The sequence below is a fragment of the Megascapheus bottae genome, chromosome 7, assembly GCF_031878675.1.
Source record: "Megascapheus bottae isolate mThoBot1 chromosome 7, mThoBot2.hap1, whole genome shotgun sequence".
In the NCBI taxonomy this organism is placed as follows: Eukaryota; Metazoa; Chordata; class Mammalia; order Rodentia; family Geomyidae; genus Megascapheus; species Megascapheus bottae.
Genome location: NC_143515.1, coordinates 67,136,147 through 67,158,597, shown reverse-complemented (window position 1 = coordinate 67,158,597; position 22,451 = coordinate 67,136,147). Strand labels below are relative to the sequence as shown.

Below are 22,451 nucleotides of genomic sequence, written 5' to 3'. Positions count from 1 at the left end.
AATACTAGCTACTCAGGAGGCTGATATATATCAGTGTTGGAAGCCAGCTGGAGCAGGGAGGTCCCTGAGAATCTTATCCCCACCCAGTTAAGCAGCAAAAAAGCCAAAAGTGGCGCTGTAGCTTACCTGATAGAGCACTAGCATTGAGCAAAAAAACTCTGGGAGGTATCTGGGTCTTGGGGTCAAGCTCCAGGACTGACAAAAAAAATCCTTAAAAGTTACAAAAAGGAAATAATCCAGTTAGAAAATGGGTAAAATATATAAACAGACAGTTCTACAGAGCACAGATTATATAGATGTTAAATAAACACAGTATTCAGCATTTTCGGAGGAAATGTAAATTAAAATGATGGCATAAGCTGCGTGTGGCTCACTCCTGTAATCCCAGCTACTCTGAAGGCTGAGATCTGAGGATGAGGGCTCAAAGTCATCCCTGGCACAAAAGAACCAGAGACTCTTATCCTAGGGAAGTGGGGCTTCGAGGTAGAGCAGTAGCCTTGAGCTGAAGAGCCCAGGGACAATACCCAGGCCCAGGGTAGGGTGGTATCCTTTAGCTGAAGAGCTCAGGGACAGCGCCCAGGTCAGGCCGAGTTCAAGCCCCAAGACCCACAAAAACAAGCAAACAAAACAAGATGTGATACTGGCTAGCAGCCAGCCCTGTTCAAACAATTTTAAAAAACGACCATCTTGGTGGTGGTGTAGCCACAGAAGGACCTCACACATTGCTGGTAAAGTTGAGCACAGCTGCCATGAGGGCATGTTTCTTACGGCAGTTTCTTATGAAATTAAATACATACTGTGTGACTTAGATTATTCTTGAACATTTAGTCCAGAGTAACAGAAACATGTCCATCCAGAAACCTGTATGTGAATGTTCATAGAACTTCATCTGTAGGGCCAGGAGTTTGGCCTAGTGGTAGAGTGCTTGCCTAGTGTGCACGAAGACCCAGGTTCAATTCCTTGGTACCACATACATAGAAAAGCCAGAAGTGGTGCTGTGGCTCAAGTGGTAGAGCCTTGAGGAAAACCCAAAGACAGTACTCAGATGCCAAGTTCAGTCCCCAGGACTGGCAAAAACCAAAAAAAATCTGTAACTGCCCAGAACCGGAAACAGTGCATTTCCCATGGGAAATGATTAAATAAATTGTGATATGTTCATACCATATAGAATGCTGCTCAGCAATTAAATGTACTACTCATATTACATATACCACCACAGATAGTCTCTCAAGAGTACTCTGCTGCAAAATGGCTAAGTACCAGCGGTAAGGTAATGCCTGTAATCCTAGCTACTCGGCAGGCTGAGATTTGAAGATCAAGGTTCAGAACCAGGCACTAAAGAATACGAGACTTTTATCTCAAATTAATCATTTGAAAATGGGAAGTGGGAATGTGGCTCAAGGGTAGGGAAGTACCCTTGAGCTGAAGAGCTCAGGGACAACACCCAGGCCCTGGTGTAGGGTAGTAGCATTGAGCCGAAGAGCTCAGGGACAGCGCCTAGGCCGAGTTCAACCCCCATGACCCACAAAAAAGAAAAGAAAAAAAATTGCTAAGTACCATTTTGTATAGATAGCCTGCTATATGATTCCATTTGTATGACTTTCTGACACAACAAACAGACACAAAAATCTGACTAACTTGGAAACTATGGGGTATTGAGGGTGATGGAGCAGTTCTCTTTATTATGTTTGTAGACAAAAAGTAGGTGAGATAAAATTGCAGAGAATTATATATATATGAGTACATTGTTGTGTTTGTTTTTTTGTTTTGTTTTGTTTTTTAAAGAAACCTGGTCAGCAATGGTGGTGTATTCCTGTAATCCTAGCATTTGGGAGGTTGAGGCAGGAAGAGCATGGGTTTGAAGACAACAAAAGCCAGTGTATAATTACAGGAGCAAACTATTAAACTAAGACTTTAAAGCATTGAGCCATGTGAAAAATAAATACCATTTGCATACTTCTTATTTATAAATGTAGTTATATTTATAATTTGTTTTCAATGACTAAGGGTTGTTACACATTTTTTAAAATACTATTTGAACTTTTTTTTTTTAAACCCAGTCCTATGTGGTACTGAGGAATGGAACCCAAGGCTTCATGCATGCTAGTCAAGCACTCTACCATTGGGCCACTTGGTACAGTTTTTAATTGTTCCAAAAATTCTATGTTTTCATGTACCATATGCAATTAAATCACTAAAATGGATTTGTATGTTTTTTATTTTTGTTTTGTTTTTATGCTAGTTCTGGGGCTTGAACTCAGGACGGGGTGCTGCCCTGAGCTTTTTTGCTCATTCCTAGTGCTCTGCTATCTGAGACATAGCTCCACTTCAGACTTTTCAGGGGTTGTTTGGAGATAAAAGTCTCATGGACTTGCCTACCTGGCCTGGGTTTTGAACCATGATCCTCAGATCTCAACTTCCTAGATAGGATTATAGGTGTGAGGCAGTGATACCAACAATTCTAAGGATTTTTGTGGTGCTTATTGTATTTATTACATTTTAAGAGTTTTCTGTCATGTTTTGCAGTTTTCCTTTTCAAATTTTCATTCAATGTGATTAGGTTATTAGTTTATTCTCTCTATCATGTGTAGTCATACATGGTGTTTATGTCTGTAATTGCAGTATTCAGGAGCTTGAGGTAGGAGATTTCATGAATTTGAGGCTATCCAGGCCTCCAGAGACAAACTTTCTCAAAACAGAGATAAACTAGTGATTATGCTTTGATTTTGTAGTAGGTTTAATCTATTTCACTAAGGTTGTATTCTATTTTGTCTTTCCTGTGGAATACACTGATGTAAAAATGCTTAATACAGTTATTGGCTATTTATTTCAGGGACACAGCAGGCCAGGAGCGATTTCACACCATCACAACCTCCTACTACAGAGGAGCAATGGGTATCATGCTAGTATATGACATCACCAATGGTAAAAGTTTTGAAAACATCAGCAAATGGCTTAGAAACATAGATGAGGTAAGACCTAGAAACAGTAAATACTTCCTCAACTTTTGACAGTCTATCTAAAAATTCTGTTCAAGACAGTTACTAAGATATCTAAAAACTATCCAGCCATCTACCATGGCCTAAAGAAAAGTACTGACAGTGCTCTTTGCAATGCTTCTTGCTAAATGAATTATTTCTGAGTTTTTATTGCGTAACTAACTGGATGAAAATTACTACAGCATTATAAAAATGATCAAGTTACAGCAATGCAAAGTGCTTCAAGACAGTTTTAAAGAGAACTAATATAAAAAATTCTACAAAAAAAGTAGTGCTATGATTTTGCATGTGAAGATAATGGTTTTATATAAGGTAAAGTTGTCAAGTGTGTCTTTAAGCTTTTGCTGTAGTTAGTCCTTGTGCCTGTTGCTGCCTCTGCCCTACCATTTCCCTGGGACCAGCCCTTTGTCTGCTTTTACTGGATACATGAGTAGTGCACCTAACTACATTGTTAAATACTGTGAGATCTTAAGGGAAAGGTACTTTAAAGCCGGGCACGGTTGCTCATGCCTGTAATCTTAGCTGCTCAGGAGGCTGAGATTTGAGGATCATGGTTCAAAACCAGCCCAAGCACTGAGAAGTCCATGAGACTCTTATCTCCAATTAACCACTAGAAAACCAGAAGTGGCACTGTGGCTCAAGGGGTCCACCAGTAGCGTTGAGCTGAAGAACTCAGGAACAGCACCCAGGCCTAGAGTTCAAGTCCTTTGACAGACCAAAAAAAAAGATACTTTGCATCAGAGATGGTGTTAGTTGGCTATAGACAAATCCTTAAGAAACTTGTTCTCTTGTCCATTCTCAAATATCTTCTTGTACTCTTTTTGCTCTGATTTTTACCATGTAAGGCTTAAAAAAAAATTAACAGATTCTTGTTTGTATATCAAAACAACTCAATCCTGTGTTTGTTTCTATGGTAAATTATTGAAAGTATTGAAAATTTTGTTTGGAATTACTCAAAGTCTGTCTTGTTTAATGATGGACAGCACCCCTATCGAAAATAGTAGTCTCAGGGAGAATATTTGGCATCAGGGAAGTTATTTTTGTTTGTCACACTTGGGCTAAAAGGAGAACATTACTTGAATCGAATGCTGCTACATACCTTCCATGTAACAGTGTCCTGAAGTTACCTGGCCTCAACTGTCAGCAATGTAGAAACAGGAATTTTGCCATCTAAACTCATCTCCCTGCATAGTACCTTGGGAAATGAGCTGATTTTTCCACAGTCTGGAAAAATTTTTCACACTTCTACATAAGCATACTTCTTTATGAATCAAATCCAGGTCTTCATGTATGCTAGGCAAGCACTCTTACCACTAGGCCAAACTCCTGGCCCTATGCTCCTGGCCCTATGCTGTGTGCGTGTGTGTGCCTGCTTGCACTTTGGTCCTGAGCGCTGGCGCTGTCCCTGAGCTCTTCAGCTCAAAGGCTACCACCCTACCCTTGAGCCATGCGCCTGTTTTCTAGAGGTTAATTGGACAGAAGATTCTCAGGTCCTTTTGTGCCTGGACTGGCTTAAAACCTTGATCCTCAGATCTCAGCCTCCTGAGTAGCTAGGATTATAGGCGTGAGCCACTGGCAGCTATGCTCAGTTTTTATTGGATTGTTCTTATTAATCCCCTATCAAATGTATGATCTGTTTTCTCCTATTTTATGAGTTGCTTTTTTGCTCTCTTGATAGCATACTTGTACAAAAGAATGTATTAATTTGCATACATTTGTTATACAAGGCATTTCATTGTGACACTTTGCATGTTTATAATGTATTTTGATCAGTTTTGTCCCCTCTATTCTCTCCTGTTGCATAAAAGCTTTAAATTTTGATGAGGAGTAGTTCATTAATTTTTAGTGCCAATTCTGTAGCCTGAAGTCAAGGCCTGGGTGCTTCTCTTAAGTGTTTTTGCTCAATGCTAGTGCTGTACCACTTGAGCCACAGCTCCACTTCCAGGGCCCCCCTCATCCCTGTTAATTGGAGATAGGAGTATTACAGACTCTCATACTAGGGCTGGCTTCAAACCACAATCCTCAGACTTAGCCTCTTGAGTAGATCAGGCAGACATAAGCCACCAGTACCCAGTGCAATTTATCTTTTATTGCCTTTATTTTTTTTATTGCCAGAGCAGTGTAATGAAGCTTTTTCTGTCCATTTCCTTCTAAACAGCATATAATTTTGTGCCTTTTACCATTTAGGTCTGTGGTTCCTTTTTTCATTTGTATATACTAGTACTGGGGCTTAAGTCCATGGCTTAGGTGCTGTCCCTGAGCTTTTGTGCTCAAGACTGGGACCCTGCCACTTGAGCCATATCTCCATTTCTGGCTTTTGGGTGGTAATTGGAGATAAGAGTCTTATAGAGTTTCCTGTGTGGGCTGGCTTCAATCATCACCTCAGATTCCAGTCTGTTGGGATTGCAGGCATGAGATACCAGTGCCTAGTTGTGAGCCCTTTTTTTTTAATTAATTTTGTTCAGAGAATATTGACCTACAATTTAGGACCGTGTGCAAAAAATAATTTTCTTCTGTTTTAGCATGCCAATGAAGATGTGGAAAGAATGTTACTAGGAAACAAGTGTGACATGGATGATAAAAGAGTCGTTCCTAAAGGAAAAGGAGAACAGGTAAAAATGTCTGAAATTGTAATAGCAGTTATTTAATTATTTTGATAGTTGTGTAGCAGTTGAGTAAATACTTTTCAGTGAATACCCAACATGTATGGGGAATAAAAGCTGTGACAGGTATGTGTTTTTTTGTTTTTGTTTCTGTTTTTTGTTTTGGTCAGTGATGGTGCTTGAACGCTGGACCTGGGCACTATCCCTGCGCTCTTTAGCTCAAGGCTAGCGCTCTACCACTTGAGCCCCGGTGGCACTTCAGTTTTCTGGTGGTTAACTGGAGATAAGAGTCTCATGGAGGGCCGGGAGTTTGGCCTAGTGGTTAAAGTGCTTGCCTAGCATGCATGAAGACCCGGGTTCAATTCTTCGGTACCACGTATAGAAAAAAGCCGGAAGTGGTGCTGAGGCTCAAGTGGTAGAGCTCTAGCCTTGAGAAAGTCCAAGGACAGTGCTCAGGCCCTGAGCTCAAGCCCAGGACTGGCAAAAAAAAAAAGTCTCGTGGACTTTAGTGCCTAGGCTGGCTTTGAACCTTGATTCTCAGATCTCTGCCTCCTGACTAGCTAGGATTACAGGTGGGAGCCACTGACACCTGGGCTGACTTTGAACCTCAATCCTTAGATCTCAGTCTCCTGAGTAGCTAGGATTGTTGGCATGAGCCACCAGTGCCAAGCTGTGACAGGAATTTTTTTTTTTTTGTTTAGTTTTCAGGTTTGATTGTTTTTTCAGTCTATAAGTGAAAAATATATAAACAATTGATTCTAAGATTAAAACTACATGTTTTGATGAAATGTATCAATTAGTATGATTGCCAAACTTTAATAAGGAAACCTGTGAAACAGAAATTAAGTCAGTCATAGTAAGCTTCCCATTTTTCCCTCAGAATGAAATATCTGCTTTAGAATTTTTCTTTTCTTTTCTTTTTTTTTTGTTTGTTTGTTTTTTCCCGTCATGGGGCTTGAACTCTGGATCTGGGTGCTGTCTCTGAGCTCTTCAGCTAGGTTTACAGCCGTGAACCACCAGCGCGCAGCTTGCTTTAGAATTTCTGAATAAACTCTTGGAGTAAGGAGAGAATTATTTATAATTTCTGTTTTTTTGTTTTGTATTCTAGTTGGGTCACTACCTTTAGAATGAAAATGGCTATTTTTTCCTCAGATTTTACAGTCATTATTTGGTTACCCATTCTCGAGTTTATAATTTATTTGTTTTCATTTTAGATTGCAAGGGAGCATGGCATTAGGTTTTTTGAAACGAGTGCAAAAGCAAATATAAACATTGAAAAAGCATTTCTTACATTAGCTGAAGATATTCTTCGGAAGGTAAGCTCCTATTTTACTTTCTTGTAGACTGTCACAGTAGTATATTTTGTCTCTTCTTAAATACTAAATTTACATGTAAAATTTATGTTTGGGTGTCAGTGTCCCTAAAAGGTTAACCATTTGTTGTAGATAATCTAATCCTTCACTGGGACTTAAGGTATTTATAGCAAGAAGCCAGCTAGCTAAGGACATAGTCTGGGGAAATGGTTAGCATTCTCATCTGCACAGTTCCAGTTCCATGGTCCTGTCTCACTTACCTATCTACTTATCTGCCTTTGTCTGTCTGTCCATCCGTCCGTCCCTGTTCCCCTCCCTCCCTTCCTGTACTGGGAATCAAATCCAGGGTTTTCTAGGCAAATACTCTACCCCTGACATACATCCCCTGCTTCTTAATCTGCTTTTTCATTCTTGGGCTCATTTCTTTTCCAACACATAATTTAAGGTAAGAAGTGAATCTCTTTTGTGAGAAGCAGTCTGTGCTCACACCTGTAGTCCTAGCTACTCAAGAGGCTGAGATTTGAAGATTCCAGGCAGGGCAGAAAAGTCTGTGAAACTCTTGTCCATTTAATCACAGAAAAAGCCAGAAGTGGAGCTGTGGCTCAAGTAGAAGGGCGCTAGTCTTGAGCTGGAAAAGCTCAGGGACAGTGCCCAGGTCCCAAGTTCAAGTCTCAGGACACACACACACCTATAAAGACACATATGTAGAAAACATAAACTGTTAATAGACATGAAAAATGAAATATAAATCCAGCCAGGCGTTGTAGTAAATACCTGCAATCCCAGCTACTCAATAAGCAGAAATTGAGAAGATGATCTGAAGACAGCCTCAGACAAACCTAACTACCAAATTTGAGGCTCCGAGTTTAAATCACAGTACTTAAAAATATGCATAAAATGCTGTAAGTTTATGAGCAGTTACAAGAAGTTTAGTTTGGATATTTACATGGAAGTAAATTAAATTATGGAATCATAAAAATCAAACAACTTCAGTTTTTAGAATGAAAAATAGGTATTTTATTTGTAAATTATAATTAAATATTCAAACAGAACAAATAGTCACTTATTCAGAATGATCATGTTTCTAGTTCTGACAGCTTATATACGATGTTTAGAAAGTTGTCACTTCAGGAAATGCATGCTTGCCTGCCTTCTTTCCCTGATTCCCTTCTTCCCACTCCTCCATCTCACCTTCCCTTCCTGCATCCCTTCTCCCTCCTCCCTTCCCCTTCTCTCCTTTCCTTTTCCCCTTCACCTCTTCTTCCTTAACTTTCTTCTCTGTCACAAGGTTTTTCTACCATTATACCAAACTCCTGGCCCCATTATGACCTTTTCATGTATGAATACAGCATAATTTTCTCCTCATCTTGCCCTCTCTTCTCCACATCTTGCCTTTCCAAATAATCCCGTTTAGTTCATGTCCAATTTCCCCTCTTTTAGAGTTTTCTGAATCTGGCATACAGATTTTTTTTTTCCCTATGAGAATCTGGTGAGGTCAGAAAATAGATTTAAGGGCCGGGAGTTTGGTCTAGTGGTAGAATGCCTGCATAGTATGCCTGAAGACCCAGGTTCGATTCCTTAGTACCACATACATAGAAAAAAACGGAAGTGGTGCTATGGCCTAAGTGGTAGAGCTCTAGCCTTGAGAAAGCTCAAGGATAGTGTTCAGGCCCTGAGTTCAAATCCCAGGGCTGGCAAAAAAAAAAGTGAATTTGATTGGATTAGAAGGCTGAGATTGTGTTTAAAAACTAGCCCAAACATGGGGTCAGGGTTTGTCTCAGCGGAAGGCCCTTGCCTGGCAAGTGCAAGGCCCTGAGTTCAGGTCCCGGCTCTGGAAAAAAAAGCTATAAAAGACCAAAAAATTAAAAAAAAAAAAAACTAGCCCAAACAGAAAATGTCATGATACCCCCTTTTAAACTGAGAGCTGGAGCCAGTAGTGTACATTCCTGTTATCCTAGCTGTGACAGGAAACCTAAGATAAGGGATTGTGGCCCAGGCATACATGCATGCAAAGAGTGAGACCCTATCTCAAAAATAACCTGTATAAGCCAAGTGCTAGCTTACAAAAAAGAAAAGAAAAAATACAACCAGTGCAAAAACAGGAGGTGTGACTCCCAGACGCCATGGCTCACGCCTGTGATCCTTAACTACTCAGGAGGCTGAGATCTGAGGATCATGGTTCCAGCCCGGTCACAAAAGATTCTTATCTCCAGTTAACCACTGGAAAACCAGAAGTGGAGCTGTAGCTCAAGGGGTAGGCTGGCAGCCTTGAGCTCAGGGACAATGCCCAGGCCCAGGGGTAGGGTGGTAGCTTTGAGTTGAAGATTTCAGAGACAGAGCCCAGGCCCAGAGTTCAAGCCCCACAGCTGCCCCCCCCACGAAAAAAAGAAAGAAAGAACCTTCCCCATCAAAAAAGAATTATTATGGTATCATTAGAGAGCCGAGTATATAGCTCATAGATATACTACTTGCTTAGCACAAGGCTACCTAGATTCCTGTGTCCTTCCTCCCGCCCCCCTCCCCCCAAATTTAGACCTTGGTATGATAATGCCCTTCTGTGATCTCAGTTCTTCAGGGGCCTGCCATATGTGAGATCTTGGGTTCAATCTCCACCACTACTAAGAAAAGAAATTTGTTTTTCTAGAAAATGAGGGAATAATGATCATGTTTTTTTAAATTTACAACTAGGCCTGGTACAGTGGGTTATGTTTATAATCCCACCTAGTCTAGAAACAGAGATTATGAGGATCAAGGCTTGGACCAACCTTGGTAAAAGTTATGAGAACTATACATCTCAGTGCATAATCTGGGTGTTCATGTCTGTAGTCCTAGATGTATGGAAGCATAATTAAGAGGGTTATGTTCTGACACTGATCTGTGGGCAAAGATACCCTACCTTTAAAAAATGACTATAAAATGTAAAAGAAGGACTGAGAATGCCTGCCAAACAAGCATGAAATCTTGAGTTCAAACTGCACTGCTGCCAAGAAGATAAGAAGACAACCAAACACACCATGCATCCTCACATTTGGTTACATTTAGCATATAAGGATCTGGAAGGATAGACTATAAACAGAAACTACTCGGTTTAGCAATGTCTAAGGGCACGGACTGTACTACTTAAAAGTGTTAGTTTGGGACAACATTGTTTGAAATCCTACTCCACGTAGTAGATTGTGGAGCTGGGAGTACAGCGCGATGGAAAAGAACTTGTTTAGCAAGCAAAGGCCCCTGAATATTAAAAAAAAAATCTGCTTGAGCAGTGAAAAAGAGATACGTTTAATTAAATTAAAAAATGAAAAAGAGTGCCCAATGGTGTGTAGGTACTTTATATTTCAGAGATTAGTGGGTCAAGAAAAAAACAAATTTTTTATGTGTAGCTACTTTAGCTTTTTTATTCAAGGCTAGTGCTCTACCTCTACAGCTCAACTTCTCAATTCTTATTGGTCAATTGGAGCTAAGAGTCTCACAGACTTTTCTGCGCAGGCTTTTAACTGTGATCCTCAGATCTCAGCTTCCTAAGTATCTAGGATTACAGACATGATCCACAGACATTTGACTCACCAAGAAAATGTATTCGAGTTTTCAAAGTCGAGGTAGAAGACCAGGCAGTTATCTGTTTGTTTGTTTGTTTGTTTGTTTGTTTGTTTGCACTCTTGGGGCTTAGACTCGGTGTGAGCATTGCCTTGGGCATTCCTCAAGGCTAGGGCTCTACCACTTGAGCCACAGTACCACTTCTGGCCTTTTCTGTCTATGTGGTACCGAGGAATCTAACTCCAGGTCTTTGTGCATGCTAGGCAAGCACTCTACCACTAGGCTGTGCTCTTGGCCCCTTGTCTAGTTTTCTTTAACAAAGAGTTAAAGAAAAAAAAAAAAAGATCAAAGCACCTTTGTTTCCGGGTCTTCTGATATTCTCTGGTTTCCAAGTTTTGGGGCTTAAACTATGTATTTTACCTTTCACCAGTCTTGGCATTTTTTTTTAAAGTAGTGCTATTTATAGTCATTATATAATTTGAATCTAATTGACATAGAGCCTCTCTATTATCATATAACTTCTGAGTAGACCAGTAAATTCTCCTAGGTAAACAGGTCTACATAGTAGGTAGTGTTTTTATTATTTTTTGTGTATATCTTTTGGTTCAATATGGATTTTTAAAATATCATGTAAATTTGTTTTGCTCTAGAGTTAAACTGGGCACTAGTGTCTTATATCCATTTGGGAAAGCTAACTTCTAAGGATCAAGATTGGGAGCCAGGGGCCGGGAGTTTGGCCTACTGGTAGAGTGCTTGCCTAGCGTGCACAAAGACCCAGGTTCGATTCCTCGGTACCACATACATAGAAAAAAGCCGGAAGTGGTGCTGAGGCTCAAGTGGTAGAGCTCTAGCCTTGAGAAAGTCCAAGGACAGTGCTCAGGCCCTGAGCTCAAGCCCAGGACTGACCAAAAAAAAAAAAAAAAAATATATATATATATATATGTATATATATATATATGATAAATTAAAAAAATAAAAAGATTTGGAGCCATCTTGGGCACACAAGTGCAAGAGAATCTTCTCTCCCCTAAGCCTGCAAAAAGATGCAACTGGTGGAAGCATGGCTCAAGTGGTAGAGCACCAGCCACAAACAGTAAATGAACCTCAAGTGTTAGCTGGAGACAAAATTTAAACCCAAGTACTGATACCAAAAATAAATTAAGAAAGTGATTTTATAATTTTTTTATTATTATAAAGATGATTGGGACCAGGAGTTTGGCCTAGTGGTTAAAGTGCCTGCCTAGCATGCATGAAGACCCAGGTTCGATTCCTCGGTACCACATACATAGAAAAAAGCCAGAAGTGGTGCTGAGGCTCAAGTGGTAGAGCTCTCTAGCCTTGAGAAAATCCAAGGACAGTGCTCAGGTCCTGAGTTCAAGCCCAGGACTGGCAAAAAAAAAAAAAAGATGATTTACGGAGTTGCAGATATATAAGTCAGGTAAAGAGTATAATTTTTTTTGTACACTAATCCCTCCCCTCTCAGTTATTCCTTCCCTCCCCACCCACAAGTTGTATAGTTCATTTTCAACATATTGTCCAGTGAGTACTGTTGATATATTGTTCACCCTTTATGAGAGAGATTTTATTATATCAGGGCTGGAATATAACTTGATGATAGGATGCACTAAATATAGTAAGCCCAGAAAAGCAAAAAAAAAAAAAAAAAAGGATAATCTTAAATTATTTGCATAGATAATTAATTCCACAAAGATAAAGTATAAAGACTGTACTTGCTTAGCATGCATGAAACCTGGGGATTAATACCCAACTAAAAAAAAAAGTGAAATTAAAGTACAGAAAAGTTTGTCTAAGCCTTTCAGTTGCCATTAGTTTATCCATCTCTCCATCCATCACCAGTGTAGCTAATTTTTTTTGGGGGGGGGGGTGGTCATGGGGCTTGAACTCTGGGCCTGGGCCCTGTCTCTGAGCTTTTCAGCTCAAGGCTAGTGCTCTACCCCTTGAGCCATGGTGCCTCTTCCAGTTTTCTGGTGGTTAATTGGATATGAGTCTTACAGACTTTAGTTCCCTGGTTGGCTTTGAACCTTGATCCTTGATCTTCAGATCTCAGCCTCCTGAGTAGCTAGGATTACAGGCATAAGCCACTGACGCCTGGCTTGTAGTTAATGTCTTAATTTTTACTGTGAGTAATTAGACATGTTAAAGCTCACAAACTTACCCTAGTCCAATAGCATGCTGGTGCTGTGTTCTTCATGTGTGTAGATTTTATTTTCAGTAGTATAAACTCTATTGTAGTGCATATAATCATTTTGTATGAGCAAGTACAAAATATTCAGGACAGGTTTCTAGCAATGGCCAAAGAGCACAAATCATTTTAATAGGTGTTGTCATATTCTGTCCCACAGCATCTGAAAATGCAGGTTACTCATAAACATCCCCAGGATAGCATTCTACAAATCTCAGATCTTACCCGATCTTTTTTTTTTTTTTTAATGTAGGTCTAATGTGTGGCTTCCTTTTTTTTTTGGTCAGTGCGGGTCCTGAGCTCAGGGATGCACACTGTCCTTGGGGCTTTCTCAAGGCTAGAGCTCTACCATTTGAGCCATAGCACCACTTGTAGCTTTTTCTATGTATGTGGTACTGAGGAATAACAACCCAGGTTTGATGCATGCTAGGCAAGCACTCTCCACTAGGCCAAACTCCAGGCACCTGTGGCTCCCTTTATGAGTAAGGCTGAAACGTTTTTTTTTCTCTCTCCTCTATTGTAGGTCTTGAACTCTGGGCCTGGGCACTGTCCCTGAGTTTCTTCAGCTCAAGGCTACTGCCCTACCCCTGAGCCACAGGCCCACTTCCCATTTTCTAGTGATTAATTAGAGATGAGAATCTCACATTTTTAGTGCCTTAGTGCCCGGGCTGGCTTTGAACAGTGATCCTCAGATTTCAGCCTCCTTAGTAGCTAGGGTTACAGGTGTGAGCCTGCTCCTGGCTTAGGCTGAAACGCTTTTAAGATACATATGTAAGATAATTACTTGAAACCAGGCAGCCACCAGTGGCTCACTTGTGTAATCCTAGCTAGCTATTCCAAAGGCTTGAGATCTGAAGGTCACTGTTCAAAGCCACCCCAAGCAGGAAAGTCTATGAAACTGTTCTTTTCCTCCAGTTAACCAGGGTGATAGGGGTGGGCAGAAGTGGAGCTTCGTCTCAAGTGGTAGAGCGCTGGCCTTGAACACAAAAGCTAAGGGACAGACCCAGTCCCTGAATTCAAGCCCTGTGACTGCTGTGCATACATAAAAAAGGAGTTGCCAGGAAATGTCTATATTCATATTCACATTGACAGCTAGTAAAAGTAAAAGATTAAAAATTAACTAACAACTGAACATTAAAAACAGTGTCCACATCTTGACTCTGTACGGAGAGATGGCAACCTGTTTCATGTGATGATAATACTGTTTGTTGCATGAATGAATGTTGTGAATATTTCTGCTGAATCGTGGTTTATCGGTGGCATTGTTTTTATGGTTACTTTCCTTGTGTGTTTGTTCCAGACCCCTGTAAAAGAGCCCAACAGTGAAAATGTAGATATCAGCAGTGGAGGAGGCGTGACAGGCTGGAAGAGCAAATGCTGCTGAGGGCTCCCCTTTCCATCCGTTGCCATCTACCACCCGTTTCTCTTCTTGCTGCAAAATAAACCACTCTGTCCATTTTTAACTCTTAAGCAGATGCTTTTCTTCCTCATCTTAATTTCAGTCCACCTGTTTTATTTGTTCTTTCATCTGTGACTGCTTGCTGACTTTATTATTTTCTTCAAACAAAAAAATGTATAGCAAAATCATGTCTGTGACTTCATTTTAAATGTACTTGCTCAGCTCACCACTGCATTTCAGTTGTATTATATCTGGTTCCTCTTATCAACATTAAACCTATAGCAATCATTTCAACTCTATTCTGCAAATTGTATAAGAATAAAAGTTAGACTTAACAATTTTATTTTGTACAACAGTGGAATTTTCTGTCATGGATAATGTGTTTGAGTCCCTATAGTCTATGGACATGTGATAGCAAAGGAAGCAAACAAAAGCCAGAAAACACTCATTTTCGCCTTGAATCTGTAAGTGGGGTTAATTTTGTCCTGTGCCTTATGTGGAAAGGAACTTCTTTGTTTTTTCCTTTTTTGTTCTGGTGGAAGCATGTGCAGGAGACATATCATCTAAACATAAACCATGAAAATGTTTGTGGTTTGCTTGGCTGTAATTTTCAAAGTAGTTAATTGAGGACAAAGGGTGTTGCAGAAATGATAGCTTCGGTTTGCTGAGTCTCATTTACAGTGGCCTTGATATCTAAACTATTCCTGCCACCACTTCTCCTTCTTGGCCACTCACCCCGAGTCTCATCTTCCTGCATGCTGCTTTATTTCTCTCCCCTACACCAGTCTCCCCTCCCACCCCCTGCCATGGTCAGAGTTATTTAAAATGAAAGGAGCAAACTTGTAGCTTTGTCAAATTTAATATAAAGCACTGATTTAACTTACTAAGTAAACAGAAAGATAAATTCTAACTGCCTACTATCAGATGTCAGTTAGCTCGTGTCTTCCTCTCATTTCCTCCCCCTCAAACCTCTGCCCTGCTGTCTTCCTTCTTCCTTTTCCTTCCCTTTGCTCCCTTCCAGTCTATCCATCCAGTTTATGAAATGGAAGAGTTAATTGCATGCACTAGTGTTTGGAGGGTGTTGTGGTTTGTCTTTCTAATTAGGTATATATCCTATTCACTTTCCTAGAATAAATCTCTGAACCTGAATTTGAGTAGTCTCCATTTTGACAACTCCTCTGGCACTTTGGTAGCCCAGTAATGAGTTTAAAAAAATAAAAATAAAAAGGAGTGGATTTTATTAACATGGTTGCCAAATGTATTGAGATTTGGCCTCTGATGAACACTTATTCAGTGTTAAGTTGTCTTTACCTTAAGATTTAGAAACACTTTATAATATTAATTTTTTGTCCTATCCTTACATTTCTTGGAAAACTTGTATTACCATGGATCTACAAAAAGGACAAGAAAGGCTTCTCCTGTAAAGATAAGCTCTTCTAGCTACTTCTAACCCTGTCCTTCCTCCTCTTCATCTTTCTAGTTTTGCTTCATTGCTTATTGTTAGGATAGGGTAGGTTAAGTTTGCTGTGCTGCTGGCATCCTAAGATGATACCTTTGTTGAAATAATTGTGAATAGCATGATTCATTTCAAGCAGAGGCTGAGTTTAGGACAGCAGCATCCATTGAAAAGTCTTTCTGTGCCGTCATGCGCATTTTAATGACCTCTTGGCTCACATAAACAACAGCATGGGGACATATCTGCTACAAAAACCCATGAATTTTTCAGATAGTGCCCTAAAGACAATTTTCTATGCCTCACAGGTGGTTCTTAGATCTTTCCCACACTTGACTCTTATCATTGTTTACTAGTAAAAGCAGCATTGCCAAATAATCCCTAGTTTTCCACTAAAAGGAATAATGAAATGATGTTAAAGCTTTTCAAAAAGCTTTAGGGTTAACCTTACTGTTAATGTATTTGTTGCTTCCCTTTATCTGGAATGTGGCAGTAGTTTTTTGGTTTTGATTTTTTTTTTTTTAACCCTCTAATCCTTATTCAATGACTTAAGGTTTGAGAGCTGAACACTGGGATTTTTTGGGTAACAGACTGACCATTTTGTTGTTTGCATAATTATAATCGGCATTGTACATAGAAAGGATATGGCTACCTTTTGTTAAATCTGCACTTTCTAAATATCAACAAAAAGGGAAATGGAGTATAAATCAATTTTTGTAAAATCTGTTTGAACATGAGTTTTATTTGCTTAATATTAGGGCTTTGCCCCTTTTCTGTAAGTCTCTTGGGATCCTATGTAGAAGTTGTTCTCATTAACACCAACAGTTAAGTCCATTCTCTGGTACTAGCTACAAATTCGGTTTCATATTCTACTTACCAATTTAAATAAACTGAAATATTTCTAGATGGTCTACTTCTGTTCATATAAAAATAAGACTTGGTTTCCATCTGTGTGGCTTGGTTTTCATTTATTTGTGGAGTTGGAGGATATCTTCTGAAAGCTATCGAAGTATGAATTCAGCCTATAGAAAACTGGAAGACAATTCCAGGATTGTCTTTCATATTAAAAAAAAAATTTAATAGAAGACTGAAAATAGTTCCCAGACACTAACGCAGTCATCCTAGGATGAAATAATAGGCGTCCTGGCCTACCCGCCTCCCGCTGATGCTAGTTGAGTGTGCCAAAGCCAGCTGGATACCCAGGACACCCAGGGAGGCTTGCCACAGTGCTGCGAATGTTGACTCTGTCCTGGCTTTCTCTTTCCTGGAAACACTATTTCCTCCTCTCCTACCTTGTATATATTGGCAAATGTGTAATCCCATAGTAAGGCCTTAGTAGTTAATAAAGGAGAAACTTGTGGCTAAGACTGCTGGAAGGTTGATGTACACAGGTTGTCTTGTTACGCAGTTGTAATCGTCACATGCGTGTTTATTGCTGACCATTCCCATTTCTCCCACCCCATCACATACCTGTTGTGTGTGCAGGGAGAGACATGATTTGGCCTTTGAGACTAACAGAGGAAAATAGGATATGACCATAAATTTAACATCTGGCTTAAAAAAGCAAAAACCAACCAATTGAGCATGTATGCGAGCCAAGTAATCATGAGCCAAATTCTCAGTGCTACATTCCTAGAAGAGCAAATTTGGGCAGGGAGAGTAGCTGTATGGCTTTGAAAAGGAAGAAACACTCAGATTGGTTCTTAGGTGTGTGGACTGTTGAGCCAGGGCAGAGTAAAAGCATTGTAAGAAGCAAGACGGCAGAAGACCAGCTGGAGGGTATGATGGGCGCTTGGAGGGTCCTGGTAATCTCTTGAGACTGGGAGCAGTATATGTTTGAGGAAGACATCCAGATATGTTGGAAATAGAAAAACTGACAGGTTCCCCAGGTAAAGGCAGGTTGAATGGGCCTGTATGAGATGGTTGAGAGATAAGAGGCTGGGATGGTAAAGGAGTTGGGGGAGAGTAGTTTGTAAGCCTGCTATGGGTCTGCTGCACCTCGGTTACCCCTCACCACCTAGCTCATCTTGCTGTGACAGACTCCCATTTAGACCATTTTTCAGCTGTTCTTCACAGTTCTCTTGGCTCTTCAAGGCCAGCCCAGAGTCAGGCATATTCAAACTCCTGAGCAGAACCTTCTTCCTAGTAAGCATTGGGCTGCATAGTGTCATTCCCTAGTTTAACTTGTCATCTGGATGGTTTATCTCCTTAGCAGACTACAACTGTGTGGTGGGCAAGGACTCTCCTGCCGTCACTGTATCTTCACAGGTGTTGCTGCATGTCTGTCCACAGAGCAGAAGAGTAACAACTTAGCAGTGTTCTCCCCCTTCAGTCCAGCAGGGGGTGCATTGGTCTTGTTTTCTTCCCTTTCATGCGCTTTTTTGTGTGTGTGGCTTATGGGACTTGAACTCTGGGGCCTGGGTGCTGTCCTTGAGCTCTTCAGCTCAAGGCTATACTGCCCTACCCCTGAGCCACAGCCCCACTTCCTATTTTCTAGTCATTAATTGGAGATAAGAGACTCACGGTCTTTAGTGCCGGGACTGGCTTTGAGCAGTGATCCTCAGATCTCAGCCTCCTGAGTAGCTGAGATTACTGGTGTGAAACTCCCTGCGCAACTCACCTTTTATACATCTTTTTACTTAAGATCCTGGACCCAATCAGTCGTTCCACTTCAGAACTATATATAGTTTGTTTGCTTTGTTTTTTGTATTTTGTCGGTGGGCTGTGGGCCTCAACTCAGGGCCTGGCCACTCACTGTCCCTGATCATCTTTTGCTCAAGGCTAGTGCTCTTCCACTTAAACCACCGCACCCTTTCTGGCCATTTCCAACAACTGTATTGGAGATAAAAGTCTCATAGCCTTTTCTACCCAGACTGGCTTCAAGCTGAGATCCTCAAGTATTCAGCCTCTTGAGTAGGATTACAGGTGTGAACCACCATACCCAACCTAGGTTGTATTTTTATTTAATGACAACTTCAATTATGACTCTGAAGTTGAAGCCCAAGTCCATTCTTACTTTCTCCCAATATTGAATAAACTGGTTGATTCCTTACTATCTCAATTTCTTGTCTCTACAAATATGGACCAGGGACCAGGAGTTTGGCGTGCTTCCCTAGCACGGATATAGACCTGGGTTTGATTACTTGGTACCACATATGTAAAAAAAAAACCAGAAGTGGTGCTGAGGTTCAAGTGGTAGAGCTCTAGCCTTAAGAAAATGCAAGGAGGGGCCGGGAGTTTGACCTAGTGGTTAAAGTGCTTGCCTAGCATGCATGAAGACCCGGGTTCGATTCCTCGGTACCACATACATAGAAAAAAGCCAGAAGTGGTGCTGAGGCTCAAGTGGTAGAGCTCTATCCTGGAGAAAGTCCAAGGACAGTGTTCAGGCCCTGAGCCCAAGCCCAGGACTAGCAAAAACAAAACCAAACAAAAACAATAATTTAAAAATACGGACTAAAAAGCCTTTTGAGGCTCTGGCTAATGGTCTCAGTTCTGTGGATCTCAATGCAGAATTAGGGAGAATTTTTTGTGTTTTTTAAAAATATATTGTCGGGGGCTAGGAGTTTAGCCTAGTAGTAGAGTGCTTGCCTAACATGCACAAAGACCTGGTTTCAAATCCTTGGTACCAAATACATAGAAAAAAGCCAGAAGTGGTGCTGAGGCTCAAGTGGTAGAGCTCTAGCCTTGAGAAAGTCGAAGGACAGTGCTTAGGCCCTGAGCTCAAGCCCAGATTAGCCAAAAAAATAATAATAAAATTGTCAGGGTGATGTATAGTTACATATGTAAGGCAGTGAATACATTTCTTTTCAAACATCGTTACCCCTCCCGTGTTTTTCTCCTACTTCCCCTCCCCCTCAGCCCCTCTGGGCAGCACTCTTAATTCTTATCGGAGTGCATCACTATATGAAATGGAAATTAAATATAGGGTCACTGCGCCACCTTGTGATCCTTCTGGGTAGGTGCACTTCATTGTGCTGTGAAAGTTGACATAAATGCATCAAGAATTTACGTAGGGGGATGGGAGTTTGACCTAGTGGTAGAGTGCTTTGCCTAGCATGCACAAAGACCTGGGCTCGATTCTTCAGTCCTATATATGTAGAAAAGCCAGAAGTGGTGCTGTGACTCAAGTGGCCGAGTGCTATCCTTGAGGAAATAGCCCAAGGACAATGTTCAGGCCCGAAGTTCAGTGCCCAGGACTGGCAAAAAAAAAAAAATTAGGTAGGGCTGGGGTGGGGCTCCAATGGTAGAGCCCTGCTAAACAAGCTTAAGACCCTGAGTTCAAATCCCACAACTGGAAATTAGTGAAGAACTGGGATTGTATCTCGTGTTATGCAAAAATTGAGTATATATATATATATATATATTAAATGGAAAAAATGGATGATAATTTACTACCTTATGTTTTCGAAGAGGACACCAGAGAGTGAACAGATTTGCCCAGAAGGTCCCCAGGACTTTCAGGATTACTGGCACTAGACACTGGGAAAGCTAGGTGTGTGGAGGTTTAAGTGGAGACTGATTGAAATCTTACAGGAAGCAGTGGAGTCCCTTGGATTCCTCTTCAGAGTCTGGAGAATGGACCTCTAAAAGCTCCAGGCTTGAAGACTGTGGACAGGGAAAGGGATAGTAAGCCAAGATCACACACAAAGGGGTCTACTAGACCCCACCTGAGCCATGTCTCTAGCATGGGTTAGCATTATTTGTGAGAGGGCCCAGCCTAGGCTGAGATCTTCCTTCTTGTGCTCCCCTGTGTACTGGGGTGGTATGCGTACACCACCATGTCCAGTCATTATGCTCCCTCATACCCAGAAAAACATGATCATACCATTGTAACTATTAATTGAGATGGAGTCTCACGCTACTCCTGAGTCGAGATTCCCAGATCTCCATCTCTCAAGTAGTTTAGATTATAGGCTTGGGCCATAATGGTTAACTAGAATATCCTTTAAAAAGGGGATGGAGGGTGGAGGGGGAAATACAAGAATGAAAAACAGAAGAGAAACAACAATAAATACAAATGAGAACTTCTCTGACCTTAATACTCATTCAAGACCCACAATAGCCTCTAATCTTAGCTACTCAGGAGGCTAAGATCTGAAGACCAAGGTTCAAAGCCAGCCCAGGCACAAAAGAACCTGAGACGCATATCTCCAGTGAACCTCTAGAAAACAAGAAGTTGGCCTCGGCTCCAGAGTAGGGTGGTTGCCTGGAGCTGAAGAGCTCAGGGACAGCACCCAGGCCAAGTTCAAGCCCCATGATCCCCCTGCAATAAAAAAAAAAAAGACCCCACAAAATAACTGTCAGAAACCATCACCTAATTCCACAGTCCATTCTAGATGACTCACATTTTATTTAAGTTGCTCAATGAACAAACAGAATGAATCGTATCCTCTGTATGAGCACTTAAGCCATCACTGTAAGAGATATGAGCCATGATACTAGTTGACCTGCGATTCCAGGCATGATTCCCTTTGTAACTGGTACCTGTTTCTGTGCCCATTGTGTGCCAGAGTAGCGGGACTGCTGTGTTCACGAGCCCAGCTGCTCAAAGAACATAAGCAAATAGTGGGGACAAATGTTAAAACTATGTGGAAATTAGGAATTATAAGTGAAGTGAGAGTCAACTGTAAGCAAATCAAAAGGCTAAAAATGTTCCATGCAAATAATAAATGTCTCAATTTGAAATGCTGCCTAGAAACATACTTAAAACATTAAGTACACAGAATGAAAACTGAAAAGGAGACGAAACAAGTTATAATAACAGGCTACTAGAATAACAAAGGATTTCTCAAAATCTAAATGTAAGGAGAGCATAAAGGACATAATTCAAACCCTGAATAATAGTTGTCAACCTATCTAGGGTACCTCGCAAAGCTATCCATAATTACTGGAGGAATAAAATTCTCCCATGATATGCAAAAGTTAAAAGGATTCATAAGGGCCCGGGAGTTTGGCCTAGCGGTTAAAAGTGCTTGCCTAGCATGCACAAAGACCCGGGTTCGATTCCTCGGTATCCCACATACGCAACCAAGCCGGAAGTGGCAGAGACGAGACTGCAACAAGCGACAGAGAGCGAAAGCAAGCAAGCGGAGCCCAACCGAGTGGTGGCCGGAGCGAGCGGGGCCGGAGCGAGCAGGGCCAGAGCCAGCGAGGCCGGAGCGAGCGGGGCCAGAGCAAGCGGGGCCGGAGCGAGAAGGGGCCAGAGCGAGCAGAGCCAGAGCCAGCGAGGCCGGAGCGAGCGGGGCCGGAGCGAGCGGGGCCAGAAAGAGAAGGGGGCCAAAAAAAAAAAAAAAAAAGGATTCATAACTTCTAAACTAGCACTGTAGAAGATACTTAAAGGAATCCTAGCCACAGAACAAAATCAAAACCTCAAAAACGCAACTTGGTTTAAAAAGCTGGGCGCAGTGATTTATGCCTATAGTCCTCGCTACTAAAGAGGCTGGGATCATAGTTTGAAGCCAGCCAGGGGAGGAAAGTCCATGTGACTCATTTCCAATAAACTACTCTGAAAAAGCCGGAAGTGGTGCTATGACTTAAGTGGTAGAGCACTAACTTTGAGCAAAAGAAGCTTGGGGACAGAGCCAAAGCCCAGAGTTCAAGCCCCAGGACTGGCAAAAAAAACAAACAAACAACTTTTGTGCCTGGGAGTTTGGCCCTAGTGGTAGAGTGCTTGCCTAGCATGCACGAAGACCCGAGTTCAATTCCTCGGTACCACATACATAGAAAAAAGCTGAAGTGGTGCTGAGGCTCAAGTGGTAGAGCTCTAGCCTTGAGAAAGTCCAAGCATAGTGTTCAGGCCTTGAGCTCAAGCCCAGGACTGGCACAAACAAAAAAGCAACTTTTATTAAAAAGCAAGACTCAACCATTTGTTAACTACAGAACATCTCACTGCCGAAGACAAAGAGTTAAGATAAGAAGCTAGTCACCAGTGGCTCAAGCCTGTAATC

General features: G+C 41.2%; 1 protein-coding gene across 1 annotated transcript in view; it reads left to right on the top strand.

Annotated features, from left to right (window-relative positions):
* Nucleotides 1-16,448, top strand: part of Rab10 (RAB10, member RAS oncogene family) — a 58,697-nt gene extending 42,249 nt beyond the window's left edge. The window contains exons 3-6 of the mRNA XM_090337340.1: nt 2,834-2,972; nt 5,522-5,611; nt 6,817-6,918; nt 13,953-16,448. Of these exons, the coding sequence (XP_090193466.1) occupies nt 2,834-2,972; nt 5,522-5,611; nt 6,817-6,918; nt 13,953-14,036 (415 nt within the window). The 3' untranslated portion in view covers nt 14,037-16,448. The remainder of the gene's footprint in view (nt 1-2,833; nt 2,973-5,521; nt 5,612-6,816; nt 6,919-13,952) is intronic.
* The last annotated feature ends 6,003 nt before the right edge of the window (nt 16,449-22,451 follow it).